A 24,426-nucleotide genomic window follows, 5' to 3' on the forward strand; every position below is an offset into this window, starting at 1 on the left:
TTTCAGTTTGTTCCAAAAAAACACAGCGGCATGTAGCAGGTCAAATAAAGTCAAATCAACCAGTGAGGGATTGTTATTTCACAGTTTATCGCTGCCCTGCAGGCTCAGCTACAGACAAGGTGGTAATGTTTCATTATCCTGCTCAGTGGCTTTTAAAAAAATACACATATGCTATCGCTTAGGCAGACAGTCCTTCTTAAAGATTGGCTTTGAGGATGTTCAAAGTGTCTACCGAAGGAATTTAGTATTATAGGTAATGTAACTTGTTCATTTAAATTCCTCAACCAAATTGTCAGACAAAAAATATGTTCCCCAGTTTTCGCCAATCCTGGCCTTAGTTTCTCGCTGTCAGCTTCCATAAGCTGAAGCTTGAGGTTCAGTGGAGATTTAACAGTGGGAAGAGCGAAGAGAGCAAACTCCTCAACATCAGATAAATGCTCAGCAACCTCACACAATTAAGCATGTTCTCATTACAAGCATAATACAGTTGGAAGTCTAAATTTTTAACTTTAACCTTGCATATTTGGCCAATTTTATGACATTTAAATGGGAAGTTCAGGTTCCCTTGTAGTCAATGAGCAATCGCCACTGCTCAGAAGATCCATCCATATGGTACTTCCAAGTAGCCTGAGATGCAGCATCATTCTAAGTCATCACAATGCAACATAATCGTCCTCAGGGTCACCATTCCATTACATAGTAACGCTAATATCATACTTGTATGCATATTTATACATCTGATTGTCTCTCATATAAGGCAAGCATGAAGGGTCTCCTTTAATGAAGGTTTTATGACTAACTGAAGAGGAATTCATTTATCTCTTTAGAATATTTGTCAGAGGCAATCCATCAAAGCCCAAACTGGGAAAACATAAGAAATAAATAGTTTTTAAAAGCTTCAGTGCACAATACGAACAAGAGGCTTAAATTAAAATACCCTAAAATGACCTACAGCTGCCCTTCAAAGTGTAACCCTTTCCGGGGAAATTTTCATTTGCATTGCACTCTGATCCCACTTTTATTTGTATGTTACTGCTCACTGCAGCCCAAGAGAGTCCTATAAATCCTCTTTACAGTTAGTCTGGCAGACACAGTGAAATTTACAGTGGATACAAAACACACCACAAACAGAAACCAGCATAGTGAAACAGTGCCTGTACTTTACTCATCTCTAGTAACGGGCTTCTCTTTGTCTGAACTTTATCGTTCACAGAGAGGTCACTGTTTGGCAAGGTTTAGCTGGCTCAAGTTTAGCCACTTTGCAGAGAGCAGAAAGTGACCCTGTACAGATGGCCGGGCAATCACCAAGATAACAATTGTTATACAATCACTAATTAACCCTGCAGCAGATTTGAATGTCACAGGATCATGTGGAAAAATTGAATCACTAAGGAGACGAGGGTGATGGAATTCCCCTCAGTTCAATTCCTCATTTATCACGGTTAATTGATTCTAGACCCCCATTTAAAGCTTAAAAGTAGAGCTCGTGAGGACAGAAGCCATTTTTATGTTTGGAGATTCTTAATTCAGGCAATAAAATACATAACTTTTGCCTAAATATGCATACTTTTGACTAAAAAGAAGCTGTATTCAGCCATGAAAAAGCAGGATTTATGCATCCATTTCCTACACCCCTTGTCCTCACTATTGTTGCAGATATGCTGAGGCATATCCCTGCTGTCTTTGGGCGAGAGGCAGGGTACACTTTGGACTGGTACAGTATGATTTATTAATGAATATACAGTATTTTTGAAAAAACTATGATGGAATAAATCAGTGAAATTTGAACTGTTATATGACGAGGGATGGCTGTACACGCTCTGGTCAATATTATTTCTTACATCCAATACAAGGACTGCAGTTTATCCCACAATATTCATATCCTGTGGTAAAATCATCATACCGAGAGGTGTTTCTAATAATTTAGTAAGCCTGTTTACGAAAGTTGGAGTTGGCTTGTTGGAGCAATATTACAGGCAGCTCACAACTGATTCAGTAAAGAACGGTATCAATTAAAAAAAAAACAATACTGCTAGTAATTGCCCATTTATCGCAGTTATCTGGTTCAAGACCCAACCGTGGGGGGTGAATTTCCGTGAAGTAGCATCCCTTTTTTATTAATCAAATATTTTCTTTGTTAGCACATACAAAAACTGTTTACAACAATCTATATATAGGTTTTACCATTATTAGAACCCTCTCAACATGAAATAACAACCCTATAGTCCACATTTACACACATGTCACACAATACAGTGGATGTCATCAGAGAAAATATGCAATTTAAAAAAAATTCAACTTGTGCTTGTGTGTGTTGCAACACAGAAAGTGTGACAGCAGGGGTTCAGAGTTGAGTTTGAGTTCGTCTTAGTGTGTTTTGATCAGCTTGCCTGATATATGACAATTTGAATGTCATATTTGTCACCTCGTACTTCGGTACGAGGCGCATTATTCAAAAAACAAAAAACAAAAAAAATAACCCAAAAACCTTAAACTGTATTATGGAAAGCAGGAAGTGAACAAATGTAACAGTTACTGATTGTAAAAGTACCAGATGGAGGGGTAGAATTTAATAAGCTTTGCTTCTTCCTACTCCTTTTGGACCTGTGGAACTGTGAACTGATTATGTGATGCACTCAATTGTAATCTGATGCATGTTCAAATGAAATAAAACCATTACCATTACCATATTTTTATTTCACTAGATTTAGCCACTGCTATGTGTATGCGTGAAAATGCTTCTGAGGCAATATCATAACACTAATATGCCGTATTGTACCTCGGAACGATATTATCAAGCAATACATTTCAGCCACGGTGTGGTGAGGGACGACATGTATACTATTTTCCATAGCCCAACCAAAAAAGGCAGAGTTTCTTGTAGAGCTCATTTTGGATGGTGCAGATGTAGCTCATCTAACTTAAACAACCAAATCCAACAAAATATCTCATCAAAGCACTGAAGACACAGTGAGCGTAATTTACATCCGACAAAAAAAAGTGGAGTGAAACGGGGGGCTTTAATGTAATGGCATTAAACGCTAATCACAGTGATTGACATTCATAATTGACGACCAGTGTCAGCAGTCAAGCTGGCGTATTCAGCCGATGTCACCTCAGTGGAGACAAAAGATGAAAGACAAAAAGTGAAAAGTGAAAGTTGATTTAAATACCTTCAGATTTTTACCACAGGAAACAAAACTGTATGATAAAAGATTTACTTTATAAAGCATAAGTGCATTTGTTGTAAATGCTGCGACGACTTCATTGTGTCTCAGCTGTTGTCGTGTAATCTGACATGTGGGATACATGAAAAGCACAAGCCCGTTCTGAAATAGGCCAGCATAGAAAGCATGAGCTGAACTCTGCACAATGTCCAGATGTTTCATGTTTATTTGGTGCGGACTCGCCCCGGGGTGACCTTTGTTTTGAATGGTGAGGAAGCAAATGGCTGCTGTTTAGTAAAATAACTCTCTTGTCGGGATGATAGGGCACCTTGGAGTGCTATTCACTGGAATGTTTTGGAAAATAAAGTCTAAACAGTCTCAGCATTTGGTGGATAACACACCATGGAAACCACATTTCTAATTGTGATACAAAGGGAGACCAGCAGACATTAGAGGTTTGAATCACAGACTAATTTATCATATTATGCTGATAGTTTGCCCTTGATTATGACTATGCAGTTTCAGATCCAGACTATGTAAGCCATAGTCATTGTTATTTTTAATGCTAAACACTCCATCCCTTTTTTTGAACACTCACATTTTCCTTATTTCCATTTTTCAGTCATTTTTGATTGAGTGAGACTGCTACATAACCCGCCACGAGGCCAAAGAACATAACTATTCTCTATAAAATGTATTTTATTTTTTTGTTAATATTGTCCCGAGACCCGAGTTCGATTCCACCCTCTGCCATCACTGTGTGGAGTTTGCATGTTCCCCCGTGCATGCGTGGGTTTTCTCCGGGTACTTCGGTTTCCTCCCACATTCCAAAAACATGCTAGGTTAATTGGCAACTCCAAATTGTCCATAGGTATGAATGTGAGTGTGAATGGTTGTTTGTCTATATGTGCCCTGTGATTGGCTGGTGACCAGTCCAGGGTGTACACCGCCTCTCGCCCGAAGACAGCTGGGATAGGCTCCAGTATCTCCGCGACCCTCGTGAGGATAAGCGGTAGAAAATGAATGAATGAATTAATGTTAATATTGTAGAGTCGCTGGGAGCACTTCCTGCTTCCCAGCAGGCTTTGCTCAGCTGTTGTGTAAAAAAAACAAAAAAACATGTTAAATCTTATTGTTTCTCATCCCTGTGGTATAAGTAGTTGCCGATTGCTGCATAGCATTTCTCACTTTTTGTGGTTTCCCCTGTTCATTCCCAGTATGCATTTTGGTTTGGGACTATTCCCTGCCCAACTAAAGACCTACTTGTTTTCAAGAAGCTGACACCCCTTCAAACTTTTCCTTACCGATTCGTTTGCAATATTTCTGTGTTTCTGGAACACATTAATTGGATTTACTGGTCTTGGTTTTTATGTGTTTCACTTTTTGTTGAAACTTTTCGGATGATGATATGGATGTGATTGAAAGTTGTGTCATACTGACAAAATACATTTTTGAATTGACTTGAAAATTGGCCTACTCATGTTTGTACTCATACATGTACTTCATGGTTCAACATTAACCGAGTAGCATCCAAACAACATATATACCCCCTTCTCTCCTAGAACATTTCTGGGTGAGGATATGATAGTGACAGACAAAGCAGGTAATTCAGTATATTATGTTCTGTCAAATAGAGTGAAAACCCAGAGTAGCTAAAAGGTTTGAATTGTGATAATGTGCTAATTAGAGCGTTATTTGGGAGTATCATGCCATTAGTGAGTACTGGGACTGGGGATGATTATTTATTTCACAACTAGTGATGTATTCTGCTCAGTCTATGCGAGTAACGTCCAGTTATGTGTCCTTCATGTTGTATCAATTGCAGTTTTGCCAAAAAAAATCTTGCATCATTTCCACAGTAGACAAAAAAAGAATCCCCAAATTTACCAAAGAGGGACATTAGACCCTTCAAAAATTGTCATGAAGTTCCAGGTCATAAAACTGCATCCAATCAGCCACTCTCAACCACACACTTGATGCACTGGTGATGGCACTTAGTGTATTTAATGGCATGGAACCAACACATCCAAAGACTCCACCTTCCATACAAATGTAAAGGTAAAACTAGGACATCACAAACATGTTATTTCCTAATAAATAAAAAAAAAAGTACACACGTGGATTCAATCCTATGGGCAATCCAACTCCAATGCACCAAACATGCCTGTTTTTGAAAAAGGAAGAAACCCCACATGTCTGAGCACTTTTTAGTTTTTCTTCCATTGAGACAGGTTCAGAGAACTAATTTAAAAATATATATTCTACACAATTACTAAATCAAACAGAATGACATTTGTCATTCGACCCGAAAAGGAGTGGAGTTAACAGCTGTCACTCACTCACATGCACAGGCATACGGCCGTATGTGCATGCACGTAAAGATACTGTACATGAAGTCTTGGATAAGCTATCGACACTTAGCAGTCATGGCTATTCAAATATTCCATATTTGAATGCTAGCAGGGCAGCACGACGGTCTAGTGGTTAGCGTGCAGACCTCACAGCTAGAAGACCAGGGTTCAATTCCACCTTCTGCCATCCCTGTGTGGAGTTTGCATGTTCTCCCTGTGCATGCGTGGGTTTTCTCCGGGTACTGCGGTTTCCTCCCACATTCCAAAAACATGCTAGGTTAATTGGTGATTCCAAATTGTATGAATGTGAGTGTGAATGGTTGTTTGTCTATATGTGCCCTGTGATTGGCTGGCGATCAGTCCAGGGTGGACCCCGCCTCACGCCCAAAGACACCCCCCGCAACCCTTGTGAGGAAAAGCGGTAGAAAATGAATGAATGAATGCAAGCACCCTCCATTGCAGTCCCTAAGACAGCATTATGGAGGGAATAACACCCATCCCGCTGGGAGTAATTCCCTCTTTAAAGTCAACCTACAAATGTTAATGTACAAATGTAAATATTAGCAACTGAAATTAATCACAAATGAGCTCAATGTAAAGGAATTAGCGTAATTTCTTTGCTTATCTACAACTTCAGTTGATGATTTAACGTTTCATAGAATTAAATAAAATATATTGAGTCTTCTGTTGTTGGTTCACTGACCTCAATGTTTGCATTAAATCAAACCTGACCTAATGTGTCCTGACTTTTTGACTACGATGATGAAATAAATGACCCATGAATGAAAGTGACCAAATGTGTAATAGTAGAAGACCACACACACACACACACACACACACACACACACACACATTCATCATGCATTCATCATGAAAAAAGACAGCAGTGATTAGACATCTAATGGGTTACGCCTGTGAGCAGTCAAGCATGTCTGAGACTTAAACAAAATGATTATCTTCTTGATACTGCTGAATCCAATGGCAAACACTAACACACAAACACACCTCAAATTATTATTTTTTTCCTGAATGTACTTTTTCTGAAAACCACCTAAAAGTTAAATATTGACCCATGTTTCAAACATATTCTCTGGTGAAATGAAAGGTAAATATCATGTTCTGTGTTTTTCTCGAGTTCTTCTTTAATGTCTCTTGTGGTTCCTTTGACTTGTGGCCAGTCTTCACCACACTTATAGAAAGCATGCACACCTTCATGCAATTGGTCTTTCATAGATCTCACTTTCAGTCTGCGTATGTAAACCCACCTCACGTCACGCCCTCTTCACGCCTCGGCTTCACCATGAAAGGTCAAAGCAAAGTGACTCATCAATACGACATCCATATTTAACGACCCTTGATTGCAATGCTCTGTTGTTCTGAATCATGGCTCCGTCTATTGTCATAACACGGAGGCGTGGCATGCTGTGATGTAATGGTTGACGAAAGTTTGCAATCCAGACAACGACCTCGCAAAGAATCAAGCATAGCATCGGTGCGGTTGGCGTAGTGATGACGCAACTGACTTTAAATTCAGTGGACGAGTAAGGAGGGCACTGGATCGTTCTCCATGCCACACAGATCCAAAAGGTTATTGGACATTCATACCTGAACTTCCTTCTTGTTATTCCTTGCCTGGTTCCCTCCAGCTACTGCTAATGTTTCCAAGGTTGCGGCAATGCAATATTTTTCTCTTGACCTCATCAAATTCTCTATTTTTGTGACCCATTAGTAAGCTTTTCATTCTCTTATACTTTTATTATTTCCCCTTTGCTATTTATTTCAAGGTGCTCTTGAGTTAGCACCATTGTATTTCTGCATGTGTTTCTTTCTAGTGGTACTTGTATCTCAGTTGCCGCATGTTAGGGTTCAAGTTTAACAAAATATTTAATAACAATGTCAAATATTCTGTGCTCAACAATGGTGAGTGATTTTTTTCCTTGAGCAGAATGACACAGCAGACCAGCAACCCGGCAGCTCTACATATTGACTGTTTAAACTTTTAGGTTTTAAGCAGCACAAAGACGTAAAAACACACACACACAAAAAAAAAAACAAAGGCACATTCCCATAGTGTCATTTGTCTCTGTCTTAGCATGCTATTGATGAAACAAGTCATGTGGTATAATAGTCTGTTCAAGAAGAAAAGGGGAACAGGGGACAATGGAATTCAGAGGAAAGAAAAGCGAGGTCCACAGAATGATGATTGTTATTCATCTTAATACATGCTCATTTCCTTTCTGTGAATACTTTATTATCTCCTCTGGCCTTTTCAGCAATGTCTCTCTCTAACAGATCACACAAGGTCCAAGGGAGAGTTTCTTCCTGGGCAACACACTTCACAGTTTTTAGATGTGCTTAATCATCTGGCTCAAAGCTCAAGGTAATTCTTCACAGGATTTTCACAGGACATTTGTTGCACAATGTGTTATCATTATAATCACCAAAATGGTAACCTTGCACTTACTGATGGGGCTAAATCTCCTGCTAGATGAATGACTGTTGAGTTTAGTGAATATTTTGAGACTAGCAAGGTTGGATGTGACACACGCTGTGGTAATTCTGTGTTCCGTGTCAGTTTGGTCCAGTCCAGAGAAAGAAAATCTTACCTGTGAGACACTATGGCAAGAACATTGTGTTCAGTTTCAACTGACACTGTTATATATGTATTATTTCAATAATTCTGACTGTGGATGTAGTTCCTTTGTAGTGTTACATTGCACTGCATCATGCTGACCGGATTGTTCAAATATTTTGCCGACCATATTTGGCATAGAAAATGGATGGATGCATGGTATATACAGTTACATTACGGGTCAAACACTTTCACTCTATATAGAGTTATACCACTATTTCAGGGTTGACTACAGATTATTATTAGTCAAGATATTGAACAAGTTATATATGGTATTGTGGCCATGACGTGTCAGTAATGTTTTACGACATTAGATTTGATTACTACATGCCCAGCACAATATTGTTCTCCTCCCATTATGTGTGGAAGTGGTAAGATTTTGGCTTCTTAATTTGTCCGTCTTCCTAAACTTGTTTGAAAAACTTTCTTACGAATAAGTTTGCAATGAGTAAATCAAAGAGGCTAACTAGTTAGTTGTGTAGCTTGTTATACTAGCTGTCATTTGTGCCCCTTCAGTGATCCTGTAGCCTATACATTACAGTTGAGCAATGTGTTGTAAACAAAGAATAATGGGAGTGTAAAGGTGACTATAAGGGTGTTTTTTATATCTACAGGGATCTATTAATGATAAAAATGACATTTAGAAATTTGTCTACGCTCTAACTATGAAAAAAAATAATTTATTAATATCTTAACAACTGTAATTATTCTCACCCTTTGCCTTAAAGCTGAAAATGGAGCTTAGGTGCACCCTAATTCCACAGATGATCCTTGGCATTTTTTCTGCAGTCCACTTGTTGTAAATTCAATTGATTGGACATGATTTGGAAAGGCATACACTTGTCCTCACAGTTGATATGAAGCCAAAGGAGAAGGGATTGTCTCCAAGCAAAAAGAGGGTACAGACAAAACGCTTCTGCTTTGAAGGGCCATATGAGCACAACAGTCTCCATCATTTGTAAATGGAATACGTTTGTAACCACCAAGACGATGCTCTAGCCTGATGACACAAAGACTGAACTCTTCCATGTTAATGGAATGCATCATATTTGAAGGAAATCAGGCACTGCTCCTCACCGAGGTAACAGTATAGAGGATAAGGTGAATGCAGCCAGGTACACATACAACCCGCATGAAAACCTGCTCCAGAGCACTTGACCTCAACTTTGAACCGCCTGACTAAATCACAATCAAAATTTCAAGTTGAGGTGCAGTCGAAAGTTGCTTATTTTCTGCAGTGCTCAATCACTGCCACATCATAAAAAGCATGAAAAGACGATAACTGTACAGTCATGAAAAACAGTGGCAAAAAAGTTACACTTCCGCTGCAAATCATTGTACAGGATGAAAGTACTGTTGATACCAGAGCCACGCAATACAACTATAATATTCCTGTACGATTTGTATGTCCTTCCCCTGCAGATTTTCATAATCCTTTAACATTTAAGTAAAAAAGGGTGACTGTGCAGAAAGAGGGCATACGCATAATAAAAAAAAACAGATATATCTAGACTGTTTTGTTGAAATTAGTGCCACGTAATCTTCTCGACCTAGAGCTATCTATCAAATCACGGCGGTATGCTGCAGATTGCTGTTTGTATGTTTCTCATTGAGCCGTAGCGCCATCAAGGCCAGAAAAGCTGAAATTTCTTTTATCCTGAGACTAATTTGACGGGCCAGGTGTGTATCCACTTTATTTTTGAAGGATGATGGAAAGGAGGGAAATATTCAAATGACATCGCCGTTTAAGCCTCAAGCGCACCCTGAAGGTTCTGGCAACTTCCTCCCATTTCTATCAGTTGTGATGTCCACCTCCTGTCCCCGCCCCACTGAAGAAACCAATAGGGAGATTGTCAAGGGCCTTCATTTTTATTCAGTAAACATTCATGAGGCTCTCTATCCTCAAGGTCCTCTTGAAAATACAGCAAGTGACTCATTGTTATCTCAAGCTCATGCTGCCAAATTAAGGACGTGGTAGTGCACCGCGTGCACCTGCTGCTGTTTTGTCAACAGCAGTTCACCGGCGTCCATTACAATTCAATCAACTCAGCCCAACCTAACACCCTTTTGTAATGGCAGCAAACTGTAATGACAGCAAAGAACCACACGGGCCTACCACATACTGGACATGCTGGAAATACCAATGAAGTCATCAACACAAGATACAGTGTTATTCACAATGCTGTTGGTGGTGGTCATGGTTCAGTGTTGAGGATGAATAAAATATGCATGTACGTACTTGCCTGTGTGGTTCCTTTATATTTTATTTCATTTATTTCATTCAACACTAGCGACTACCCTTCTCTTTGCCTTTTCATGTGAGGAGTGACATTCCGCAAATGTCACCAGCTGCGGTGCTTTAGCTAATAATCTGTCATTACAAGTACATTGCTAATGCGTTGGTATGCCGAGGTAACAGACATAGCAAATTGCATCAATCACGACCAAGGTTGCTCAAATAGACATATTTAAATGTCTGAAGGGGGGGGGGGGGCATACAAATTTGAATAGTTAATGGAAAACTGCTATTTGTTGGAATTTTGCCCATCATTCATAATCCTTATGTGAAACATGAACAAATATTTTGTTCCACTTTTCTGTGCATTATAACGATATGTTGTCAGATATAATGCTGACAGCAAACAAGCATTTTGTTGAGTCTTCATAGGAAAATGGAGAGCCAGTACCATCCAATCCGAGTGAGGTGTCAGATAAATATATTTATTGTGTTATCTGCTACAGTAACAATAGCTTTAGCTTTGTGAATATGTAAAATGGAACACCGTTGACGTGTTTTTGAAGGTTTTTTCTCAGGTTTTAGCTTCAAAATAGGCAGGTCCCATTATGTGTATTGTTAACTAGCTCATACTAACTAGTTTAGTCTCAGTTCAGTCAAGCTCTCTCTGCTGTTGCTTGTGTTTATTATGTCAATTTCCAAGCCTTTGTATTGAGTTGTGGCCTCCTATAGAGCAGCTGATAACCCGCACAGAAAACTTTCTAGATATTCCAGAATTTGCACCTATTCCAGCTGTATTTCCTTGGATTTGTGCTTCCTGGTCTGTATTAATTTGATTTATGTGATGTATTCCATTGTAACCTAATGCATGTTCAAATCAAATTAAACCACTGCAGTAACTATTTATTTCAGCCACAGCCCGCCTCCAGGTACGCCCACTCTGCTGTGATTGGTCACATGGCCAAAGTGCTTCCTAACTACAAACAAACCTCATGTTTTACTGCTTGAATTTAAGTTTATTGTCAGTCAGGCCAGGATCACACTGACTCTGTTACGATGTCGTTGTGACCGCCGGGAGCTTTCCGCAAGATTGAAATCACTGTTGTCAACTCACACTAGCCATAATTACCATGACGGTTTGGACGATATCTATCAACATTGTACACTCAAACAACACACAACAAAATGAAGCATTAAAGTCAGTCATTAAAGTAGCTGATATCATTCAATAATTCATAGAATTCTAATCAATATGGCAATAAAGCCATATCCGGAAAGCTGAATCGGCAATCAGATGGTGGAGTTTGTAACAGTGAGAGACAGGAGGACACTGGACAAACTGTTCTCCATCATGGACAACCCCACCCACCCACTCCATCGAAGCGGAGGGCAGCGGAGCTCATTCTTTAAAACACTCCTTGCAGTTCCGTTCACGCAGACTTCCTGACTTTATTCATTCCACACGCCATCCAGTTCTATAATACCTTACCTGTCTGTAAATGATGATCCACCACATTATTGCATTGTACTCTCTGCCCTCCCTTGTATAAAGTGTACATTTACTTGTGTTTACCACAAGAGTGACTCAGGAGCGGGCTTAATATCAGATGATTGATATCATTAGAGGGTTGACATGCGACCCAGACTAATGCTGCCATCGCTGTAATGGGCACCCCTGATATAACATATATTTTTCCATTCATACACTGTATAATTTAAAATTGTTTCAAATTATATTAAAAAAAAAGTGTGGCGGCTTTTATTTTACCGTGTCACTGCACCACAGTCAATTACATGTAACGGAAACCTGACTTGTATTGGTACAGAGTGCAGTGAAGGGGTGCACACTAAATTATATTTACCTATTCTGAGACACCATACTCCATCACAGCCTCAATAGATGGATAAACTCAATTTGTGTCTATCATCAGTGAAAACATCTCTATTAAGTTCTCCAGCCAACCATGTCACATGGAAATTTTTTGCTGCACACGTACCTTGCATGGAATAAATAGCTACTTAGCCTCACTTTTCTCATCTATACTTTCAACCTCCTTTTTAAAAAAAAAAACTTCTTTAAACTTCAAATGAGCTCCGTGCCATGTTGCTCTTATTTTGCTTCCCCGCTTTCTATTCACGCTATGTTAAAATATTACATTTTAGACATTTCGGGCGTGAGAAAATGAGGCAAGTACATGGGGACATGGATGGAAGCGAGCGGAGACCGAGTACAGCAGAGAGGAGATAGGATACGTGATCAGACATGAACAGAAGATAATAGCACCAGGGAATCTGTGGAAAGATTTAAGATGTTGTACCGCAGGTCTATGAATTATTCATGTAGATACAACAATGACTCAACAACAAAGCTGCTGCCTTCACAAAAATGGGGAGGTGTGATGACCTTGCACTCAGCAATGGAGAACCAGAATGAAGCCCAAACAGCACTTGGTTCCCCACATGTGTGGGCAGTCCAGTCCAGTGGCGTATCTTTGAACAAATGCATCGACATTTTCTTAGAGGCTTATTCAATCCTAGCCTTTTATTAAATAGGGCATTGTCTACTGATTGTTTTATTATTTTTCTTTGAAAATACAGATTCACAAGAAACAATATTAGACGTACCCTTATTATATCTGCATAATATACAGTCCATAAAGTATCAAGTAATTCAAGTACTTCCACCAAAGTTTGGGATGGCTCAAACTGCTCGGTAAAACTAGAGGTTTGTCACGCACGAGCTTCCTTATAGTATGCCTATGCACTTTTAGCATGATACGCTTTCTGCCCTCCCTCCACCAAGCTCTGCTTCTGTGTTTACGTTGGTAGCAATGGCTCCTAGGAAGTGTTTTGTCAGGTGTAAGAGAAAGCTACATTTGTTTACAATTCCTAACGACACATACGGCACAAGTGGTTTGGAGTTCCTGATTCCTTACCAGTAAAAGAAAAAAAAACAATCTGTCAACGGCATTTAACATTGGGCTGTTTCATGAACATGGACCAGACTGACGCCTTTCCAACGTTACTTGGTGGTGTGGATGAGTCAGAAGAACAAGCAGTAAGTCACAATCAGTGGGTTCGGCAGCTAACGGCACAACACCGGATGACCAACCATAGTGGAGTGGGCGTATCAGAAGGCGGGCCATGGGTGGAATAAATTAAAACAGACTGTTTTTGCGGGAACCACGGAATCCAAAGAAATATAGCAGGGATAGGTGCAGATTCTAGAAGATCTACAATGCTTTATGTGCTGGTTATCGTGTGTAGCTGATCTATAGGAGTCCACAACTCAATGCAAAGGGCCGAAAAATAGGTCTCCTTTAAAATTTATTTTTTTTGTTATTATATGTCACTACAGAAATACGGAAGGAGACTTACTGAATGAATATTAATGAATATTAATTAATTGAAAATAATTCTGAATAGAACAGTTCAAATTACTTGAACGGTTTTTGAAATGGTCCCTTATGTGACTGTACATGTTTGATACACTACGTGTCTCTTTTTCTACTGAGCGTCGCATTCTGAAAAATCAAAGGCTGTGTGGGGTCACATTAATATTTGTATATGTAGATTTTTGACTTTGAAGTGATCTGTCCTGTTCTGTTATTTATTCTTATTCTATTGACTTATTTTTTTAATATAATAAAATAAATAATATCTTGCTTTGTTTAATTGTTATATTTACCCTGTGGTTTTATTTTTAGGACATTTTTGCAGAGCTACTGCAGTTCCCTTTTCACAATTACATAATCATAAACATAATCATATCATGGTAAACCATGTCCACCTAATGACCCTAATGCTTCGTGCTGAGAACGGCCAGAGAAGGGACCATCTGACTCACTCCCCAATAGGTATTCTGTCAAATGATGCACTGAGGATACTTTTATGGTCTTCCGTGCAAGAGAGAAGCCTGGTGGCTGCACCTCACCACCCTGTCAACTAAGAAGGAGATTCTCCTTGACACCCCAATAACACCCCGGGATGTCTTTGGCACAGCTGTCATGTCGATGAAAAAGATGTGTGTGGACAAAGAGAAGGATGATCAAGCCTTAAAGTTGTGTTCACCAAGAAAGTCATCCATCCTCCCCCCTTCAGACCAGCTCCAAACTTTTGTCCAGGTTGAGGCACAACCACCCCATGGACCACCATCACCCTCACATGCATGCATCTTCTTGGTCTCCTTGGACATCTTACTCCCTGGCTCTACTCCAGCAAATGCTTCATTACCCAAAACAATACAAGAGTTTAGTGTATGGATGACATCCAAGAGGATATTCTAGTTCAGTAGACAATGATGGACATGAACATTCTCAGATGTGATTCAGACCTCGGTCATATTGAGAAAAAAAAATCAGAAACTCCATGACATGAATATTGTTGTCGTCAAAATAGGCCCAGGGATACCTCATACGTACAGGTCTATACAAACACCACACCCATCAAAAGTAGAGCTAAAAATAGACCATTTGACAGGGAAACAATGGCCAGTGATGGTAGCTGGACCAATGCAGACTAATGCTTTTTCAACCAAAGAGGGAACACAGACAGTCCAAGCCAAACTAAATAGTGAGTACTAAAAAGTAATTTATGTAAGTTATGAGAACACCTCTGCAGGAGCACAATTGTATATTTATTGGGCTGCAGCATCAATGTAAGATCAATAAGCTAAAATACAAGTTATAGGAACGTCAAAGACCATAAATGAAGAAGTGTTTATTGCCCGTAACCAAGTACTGCACAAAGGGAAAGTTTAAAGACAAGAAATAATTCAAATTAAAGAAAACTACTCAAAATGCATGACATTATACCATATATGATGAAACGGCTTAAGGCCAATAAGGATTGGGGTAACACTTACCTTTGCAGAGTCCAATGCAGTGATGACCCAAACACAGTGAGCATTGTTTTCATATTGGACAGGATAATTAGGAGACGTTATGATCCCTCTGGGGCCCCGCAGGTTGCTCCCACAGGTACGTGCTGCAAGGAAAGTAACAGACATGTTTTTAGACATATTCATACAGACACCGATATAGAAACCGAGCAAAAGATATGGGCAGAGTGGTAAAGATAGACTGCAGTAGTGTGAATGTGGACACTAAAAGATACATTATTGGCAATCATTATTGCATGCTGCAGAGATCCAGACTGCTCAATCAAACCAATTCAGTAGAGTATATTTAATCAGATATTCGTCAAATATAAATGACAGGTTGAACAAAGGCATGCCTATTGTAACTAGTGACTGTGTGATCGAACAGAAAAATCAAAAACTTCAGGTCATAAATAAACTTCTTGTGGTACTTAATCTGGCTAGTATTAGTTTTCAGCACCTCTGTGACCCGGATGAGGACAACAATTAAAAAAAAAACAAAAAAAACAAAACAAAACAAAAAACACAGGCTACTTGCAGCCGTTATCCACACAAAGTGGAAACTCAAACCCGAGTCCCCAACAATTCCTATCCGCCTCTCTTTCGGGCCCCCTGGGAAACACATTCATAGTAATACACACAAGGATGAGTCCTATTTATGTCTTGAATTGTTTATTTACTCTTATTATGTGTACTATATTGGATAATACTATATTGGATAAAAAAGGTCACTACAGGGATGTTAGTTCATGTCTTGAGTATTATAATAATGTGAAAAACCATATTAAGAAGGTCACAAACAGGTAAACCAGGGATTACTGTATTGCCGTTCTTATTTGTGCCATAACAATGACAATACAGATTTAAACATTTGCATGAAAAAACATGAAAAACTACAGTCTTCAATAGAAACAGCTTAACGATATGTCTCTGTGAAAAGACAGTGAAAGAAAAAGAGAATAAGGTGATAGAGGAAGTGAGTGATGTAGGAAGGGCAGAAAGGTTAGAAAGAGACAGAAAAAAAGCCTGAAAGAGAAGAGGACCTAAGGATGACTGCTCTGCCTGTTAATTAGAAAAGAGAGCTGAAACACACTGTGGCTCACAGACACGCGCACACACGCACGCATACACACACAAGCACACAGAAACACATTAATGGCTATTCATTCCAGAGATCAGCTTCTAATTAACAGTTAGGTCTCAGAGGAGAATAGGGAAAGCTCATGGGTTTGAGTCCCTGGAGAGAGCCAACACCAGACACACTCAGCGGAGCAGTACAGTGCATCCTCATCTTGTCTGCTTGTGTGAATGCATCAAAGCATACAAAACACTGTGCATTAAAAGTTCAAGTGATAATCCAAACAAGTCAATTAATCACAGGCTGTCTCCATGTGGTGATCGGGTTCAAGAGGAGTGGGCAAGGCAGGGAGGGAGCTGTTCCTAAGAACTTTGCAGAGGGAAACCTGTCATCAATGACAGATCCAGTGAACAGTGAAACATAAACATCAAGGTGTACTGCACAATATAATGAAATGCAATACAAGAACAGCATCAAACAAAATCATGCTCAGTTTTGATTAACATAAACACTTTTTAGAGAGATATTAATTCAACTATGGATGCTCCTATTGGGGTTTTATGCTGCAGACGGGGCAGAGCTGATCAGTGCAAACATGTATCACCTGCTATCAAAACCATGCTTTTTCACTGATATCGGCCATTATCACATACTACAGTGTTAATTGGCCCTGTACCCTAGAAACCGCCCATGAATGATACGGGAAAAGGCCGAAATGATACTGTGTCAAAGCCCAGGGCAGTGATACTGATAAAATATAGAGTTTAACCATGTCCAGTATCAGCCCCCGTTGCTGTCCACTCAGAGCGCGCTGCTCTGGTATCGTGCCCGTGAAACAACCAATCAGAGAACAGCACACTTAGTGCTTAGTGCACAGTGCTTAGTGCCTAGTGCTTCTCCAGTCACCAAAAAACCCAAACTTGATTAATGGAACTTTAATTGTCAGACATTGATAAGATAAGACTGTTGATAAAATATTATTGTTGAAATATTTTTGCAATTGTTGTGTTTACACTGTTTAGATATAATACATGTAATAAACTGAACATTTTCTGGAAACAAAATGGTCTTTTGATTAAATAGTACGTGATAATAAGCTCATGATTAAATAGTATGTGATAATAAGATCATCACATGGTTTGTCTGGTATCAGGCCAGTATCATGCCCCCAAGTGTCAGTATCAGCCCGAGACCGAAGGTCGAGGCCTGGCCTGATACCAGACAAACCATGTGATAACCTATAAATATCGGCGGCTGATCTATCAGAGAACCCCTAAATTTATCATGTAGTTTGGATTGGAGAAATCAATTGAGTCACCTTCTTCTCGGTGTAGTCAGTGAACAGTTTATATAGCAGATAGAGTGGTGTGATTTCTTAATGTGTTGCATGTTTGTAAGAACATCCACCAACTCCACCAGTGATCATAGAGGAGTGGAAGAGAATTCAATTAACATTTTATGCCCAAGAGAATTAAGGCAGTGCTAGATAACAATTGTACTGGTTCTCACACTAAAATATGGACACTTTGGACAAAATTTAGACAATTATGTGCTTTCAGCTATTTGGACAATAACAGCTTTGTGTACAGCTGTGAGAACATGTGAGAATATGATGCTTGCCCAACACTTTTGGTAGGCGTACAATATCAATCAAAAGTAAGAATTTGGGTGTTTTTCGAGGAGATAAAACATTCCTCATATTCATTCATATCTGTCCCTGCCTCGCGTTCCCTCCAGCTCCTGAGAAGAGTGGCTGGTATCATGAGGGCGGGTGCGTCTCAGCAGCCACACACTGACTTAAGATGAGACAGAAACTAGGCCCACAAACACACACAAACACACATACAGTGTAATACAATGTGACAGGGATCTTACAGTATGTGTCTGAGCATAGGGACGGCCTGTCCGTCAAACACACACAGCTAAAGGCAAAGACTGCTGCAGAGGTGTGTGACACCATCCTTTGGATACATGCTGTCAATGTAGGCGTGTGTGTTTGTGTGTGCGTGTGTGTGTGTGTGTGTGCTTTGTGTATATGCAAGCTGTCTGCCTTTTCATTGTAGAGCAATAAAGGCAACTGAGTATTGTCAGCAAGTACGTGGGCAGTGAGTGTTCCTGCATCATTTGCTCTGACGCTCACACAGCCACCGGTATAGTGCGATCATCAAAACACACACAACACATGTACAGTAAATGATATGATGAATCTATCATATTGGTGAAACAAATAATGTCACTGCCAGTCTGAAAAAAAAACATGACATTAAATTCCTTAGAATGCTTATTCCATAGTTCAACAACTACTACAGATATTTGTGATGCTATAGGTCATACAAAGGTTGCAAATCACCCACATATACTGTATTCGCTGACAACATATGTAACACTTGAACATCTACTTTGCATGATATGCACACATTAGGTCAATGGGTCCTTATGCTGTAGAGCTGTATTAAATATTCAGCTTTCACAAAGATAAGGAGCAGTGTTGATTGACACTGTTAAAGAGCTATTCATCTAAGCATATGTTTATTATTGGTTGCATCCACGTACAACAGCACTGAATCACACTGTTTTGTTCTACGATGCTGCATACTACAACCAGTTGTACAGTTGCTTCTTGGATCACCATTATCTTAAACTTGCCACCATAACTCCTGCTCTACTGTTTACTAACTTTCCAGATACTTTTTTTTTCCAGAGGGTCTCTGAGTCACGGCTGCATCCCTCCAGGTCACTAGTGTCTGTCAGTGACAGGAATAACAACTCTGACTCGCTTGGGCAGAGGTTGTTTGGCACTGCCTTTTGGTTTGCATATATAAAATCGCCCAGACCCAGAAAATATGATGGCCTGTATTTTCCAGATCTTTTTTTTTCTAATGTATGTTCTGGTCAATATCATATATCAGTCGAGTGTGGGGTTTACTCTTTTTGTTATAGAGGTGTGGTAGTGAAATTCATTCATTCATTTTGTACTGCTTTTTCCTCACGAGGGTCGCAGGGGTGCTGGAGCCTATCCCAGCTGTCTTCGGCGAGAGGCGGGGTACACCCTGGACTGGTCGCCAGCCAATCACAGGGCACATATAGACAAACAACCATTCACACTCACATTCATACCTATGGACAATTTGGAGTCGCAAATTAACCTAGCATGTTTTTGGAATGTGGAAGGAAACCGGAGCACCCGGAGTAAACCCACACATGCATGGGGAGAACATGCAAACTCCACACAGAGATAGCCGAGGGTGGAATTGAACCCTAGTTTCTTAGCACCCGGTAGTGAAATTGTGTTAATTTTTATTAGGTATGAATATGAGTGTGAATGGTTGTTTGTCTATATGTGCCCTGTGATTGGCTGGCGACCAGTCCAGGGTGTACCCCGCCTCTCGCCCAAAGACAGTTAGGATAAGCTCCAGCATACCCACAACCCTAGTGAGGATAAGCAGCATAGAAAATAGATGGATGGATATTAGCTGCTGTTAAATTGGTTGTGGCTGGCTGACAAAAGGCATACAGACATACAGTAAAATATTGCGAAGAAAGTACTAGCTATCCTAGTGTCAAGTAGAGTATATCATGACGTCAATTAAGGTTGCAATGAGATGACAGCCATGAAAACCTACTTCTGCAGATGGGTCTGTGGTCACTCCAGGCAGCGAGTGTGTCCGTCACTCTTTGACAGGTGATACTTTTGGATCCTTGAAGAACGTAGCTGTCATCACAACTGAATTGGACACTGGAGCCGACTCTATCAAAACAGTAAGGAGGCTTGTCAATGCGAGGCAGCTTAACAGTCATACTGGTATGCTTGTTGAAAGTCAAAGAGAGATTATAGCAACAATTACAACAATGTCCAGTATGAATACATGTCATGATTTCAACAAATGACTTTTACGTCCCCGGTGAGGATAATTTCACATAAAGGCAATGCAATATTCTGCGTTCTTCTAAATTGTTTTTCTTTACTCTCTTATTTATTTATTTTTTGTTGGTTGTCCTTTTCCTCTGATCACTCATGCTTAGGACACCCTACTGTCTAACATGTGAGTGGGGCATTCAGCCATGCAAGCACAAGCCCACATAGTGTCTTGTGTATAAAGCTCATTGTCTCTTCCCTGCCGAAAAACACAACAGCCAAGCACTTCCTGGTTGTTCAGGGGATCCGCCCCGTTGCTTTACACTGTATTAGTGTGCACATCCTTCTGTGAACATGCAGAGCTAAATCCTTCCTGGACTCTTTATATGCAAACTACAGCCATGAACTGACTATTGAATTTTCAGCAGGAGTGTTTTCAAATAAGATGTTTTCCCCACAGCTGGGTCAAAAGAAATATGTCCACATAAAAATGCATCTGTCAGTCGTCTTTGCAGGCAGTCAACTGAAGCCAAGGCAACAGGAGGCGCTTTCACCTTTAGCTATTTACCTAAGGAAGCCAAGAGACATAATACAAATGCAGTCGTCCCTCCCCCCATTAAATTCCACGGCTTCACGTTACCATGGTTTTCCAAACATACAGTCATTAATAAATCTTGCTGTTTCATGGTTGAATACCACCAATAATTCCTCCAAAAATATGCATATTTAAGCAAATGGTGTGTATTGTTTGTCTGGGTTAAGCATTTTCAGGGTTATAAATGGCTAAATGTATTAAAATACCAATACAGTGGAACCTTGGTATTAATTAATTCCAGGAATGTCTGACTCAAACGGATTATCTCCAATTGTATCTACTGTACTGACAGATATGAATGTAAATGTTATTTCATGTTGACAGGGTTCTAATAATGTTAAAAACTTAATGTTGAAGATTGAAAATAGATTTCACAACTCCAAAAATGTTCCACTTATGGAGAAATAATCCTACTTTGCGGGAATTCATTTATCACGTTTGGATCTGGAACCAATTAACAGTGATAAACGAGAGATTATTGTAATGGAAAATTGATAATAAATTATATGTTATTCATTTCCAGTCAACAAAACAATCCGTCTCTCCCATGTTTTGAATGTGCACAAAAGGCAAGTTTTTTTGGGGGGGTAATATGAGGTTACATTTCATCTGAAGTAATGTTCTTCATTCCCCCATCCTGTCCTTTACTTTAAGTTACTGCATCTCAGCACATGATAATGATTCCACACAAAGAGCCCCTACCGAATACGTCCATGATGACATGCAGATGCACACTTACACAACATGCACACACTGTGGTAATGACCTTTTCAAAAGCTCACAAACTCCAATAATAGCCCAATTACATTTGTGCAGCCATAGTAACTAATGACAATGAAGAACAGCAGGAGCTGGACACTAAAGGATTATTGTCATGTGAATGTTTTCGGCCTAAAAAGAAATAAAACAGTTGTTGAGTTTCTTGTAATTACAAGGAGGGCTGACAAAAACAACTGGTGCTGCTGTTAAAAAAACACACCATTTTTTTTCCCTCTCTATGGAAGGATGGCAGCGACAAGCACTTGATCAGGAAATGTGTAAATTCAGTCATTTTTACTCACAAAAAAGTTAAAAACGATTAGAATCACACAGAAAATGCACTTATATGGAGAAATATGGATATTTATTTATGTCTGTGTTAACTTCTTACCACATACTTGTGCATGTGTAATGACAATAATTTCAATCCTATCCTATGTTATGTAATCATTGCCTTGTTTTTTTTCATCATGACAGGCTCGCACCTCCTCTGACCAGACGTTACTGCATTACCCTTTTTTGCTGCTATTCCAAAAAATATTAAGGTCAGCGGAAGGCCTCAGGTAATGATAATGTTTTGCACGTTGTGTACACCCGTTACCTCGGCCATCTCTTTAAAATCCGTATTTCGTATTTCAAAGTAGTAGTTAATATGCAGTGCATATTATCTTATATCACAATATCCTTTTATACATTTGAACACCTTTGGATGCAGCCCAGCCATGTGTGAGGTGTGGATGCATGTGAATGAGATGTAATTGGCAGTATATCTGATGAAACAACATGAAATAAAACCTGAAGTTAAAGCAATACAAAATGGTAGGAAAATGGTAAACCTATACATGTTGGACATGTTGAAATTGTTCATATGTACTTCAGTGTATCTTTGTCAAGAATGTTCTAAATACACAAAACTAACACCGACATCAAACATTTCTGTAGTATAATCATTTCTCAGGTCTGCCAAGGGAAGGAAGATGACCTTTATGCAATATTCATCACCTCCACATTATACGGTATGTCCTGTATATAAGAGAAAATGCTCCTTGTGTAGATCAGATCAAGAATATTTGGCCTTCCAATGGATATTTGAGATTAAATGCAAAGGGGACTCACTGGAAGGCGGATCCCATTCTCTTGCCATTTTCTGGAATTCCAGGATCTGGACATGCATCTCCTGCTAGGCCGCTTTGACTTACTGAAAAACAAAGCGGGAAAGAACAAACGTGTTATGCTTAATTACACACCTTAATCATATCTGCAATGACCAAGATGAGCATTGCTCGTTAGTGATACAGGCTTTTTGAATATTGTTCAAACATGTAATGAAAGTCAGGTGCTAAGTGATAAATGGACTAAGTTCAATGGAATTGACATTTTTACATGACTAAATCAAAATCCCAAACACAATCAACAATAAATAAACAGATACCCAACTTAGCAAGAGCAGCATGGGAAGCTACAAATGACTAACTCAAAGCAAACATGGCGGGAGCCATCAGGAGGCGTGTGTTCATCAGGCAGAAGTCACGGCGAATATGGAAAACCTGCTGTGTTGGAGCATACTGTATGTGAGCGCATTTTCTCATATTTTAAATTCATAATACACTCCATGTTGTCGTGTATAAAAGGAGGAACACGATTTATTACAAATGATGTGTTGGTTTTGGTGATGAAAGGAGAAATTGGAGTAAATTATATTTAACCTGACAACATGTGCAAATCTTTTTTTAGCAGTATGTTGACAAATAATTGAAGGAAAATGACAGATATTACTAACATGTTAGTAATGGCTGCAAAATATGAAAACAACAGTGAGTCAGTACGCACAATGCCAGAACCACCAGACAGAATCCATTTGTCATTCCCATTGTAGTTACACATAGCTGATGAGTAACTCCCCGCATTCCTATTTTTTCCACTATGTTGTCATTGCTAAAGGTATATAGCCATCTTAAATTAGCCTATAGGGACAATGGATGAATTATATGTATATGTTCATCAAATGGGCTATTCTGTAATGGTGTCCCTCTGAAATATTGATATTGAATATTGGTCGGATTTCAGTGGATTACATCAGCCTGCATCTACAATCTCAACACTCCGATACAAGTCATCCATCCCAGACTCGGCGCCAGCACTGCTATCCAGCTGCAGCACTTCTATTTAGCATGCAGAGCCCACACAGTCACAACAACGGTGTTTTCTAGCATGTTTAGCAAGGAGTGGGAGTGATGCCAGCTGTGTGGAAGTATTTTTTTGTTAGCGTTAAAAATATGCATTGCAAAACTTATCATACGAGGTTCCAGTGGTGGTACTGAACCGGGGAAGTTGTATGCAGAAGCGTCACTTTCCAGAGCAGAAAGTCATTGGCTATAACAGAAAGCAGTATCTGTCAATAGTGAATCATGTAGAGTTTAAACCGGATGTTGGTAACTGGTAACATTTTTCTCAATTTTACCAGTTTTAAGACCAAATTACAAACAACAAATAGAATATCAGTGTGCATGTGTAAGGTTTATAATGTCGCCTCATTTGCCTTTTCTCCCTCTAGCATCAGCTCAAACACACACAAAACAGGGATTCAGAAGTTTGGGGAAATGATGAGTGAGTTTCTACATTTGTGTTGTGTACTGTTTCGAGCACTTTGTATGTGCGCTTGTGTGGGATATGATGCAAACAGAACAAGCTGTCTTACAGCTCTAACATGGTTTTGATCTTTTTTCCAAAAACACACATCACACACACACACACATACCATCCTGGAAACACACACTCTGGCCAAGTGGCATTCATTGGCATCCTTTACAAAGGTTCCTTTTGCCAAAACAAATCCAGCTCATTCAAACAACATGAGCTATAACAGAGACAGA

General features: G+C 39.5%; 1 protein-coding gene and 1 long non-coding RNA gene across 11 annotated transcripts in view; one reads left to right on the forward strand and one right to left on the reverse strand.

The window, feature by feature from the left end:
- The window catches only part of LOC131139316 (CUB and sushi domain-containing protein 1-like), a 361,438-nt gene that overhangs the window by 123,470 nt on the left and 213,542 nt on the right, over nt 1–24,426 (reverse strand). For all 10 annotated transcript variants that reach the window (XM_058088813.1, XM_058088812.1, XM_058088816.1 and 7 more), the window contains 3 exons: nt 22,670–22,751; nt 19,967–20,091; nt 15,251–15,372 (listed from right to left, as the gene is read on the reverse strand). In XM_058088813.1, coding sequence (XP_057944796.1) covers nt 15,251–15,372; nt 19,967–20,091; nt 22,670–22,751 — 329 coding nt within the window. The remainder of the gene's footprint in view (nt 1–15,250; nt 15,373–19,966; nt 20,092–22,669; nt 22,752–24,426) is intronic.
- Nucleotides 6,960–9,654, forward strand: LOC131139319 (uncharacterized). The gene is made up of 3 exons (XR_009132223.1): nt 6,960–7,105; nt 7,811–7,898; nt 8,879–9,654. It is a non-coding gene; the product is annotated as an uncharacterized LOC131139319 (long non-coding RNA).

Source organism: Doryrhamphus excisus, chromosome 12 (genome assembly GCF_030265055.1).
Source record: "Doryrhamphus excisus isolate RoL2022-K1 chromosome 12, RoL_Dexc_1.0, whole genome shotgun sequence".
NCBI lineage: Eukaryota > Metazoa > Chordata > Actinopteri > Syngnathiformes > Syngnathidae > Doryrhamphus > Doryrhamphus excisus.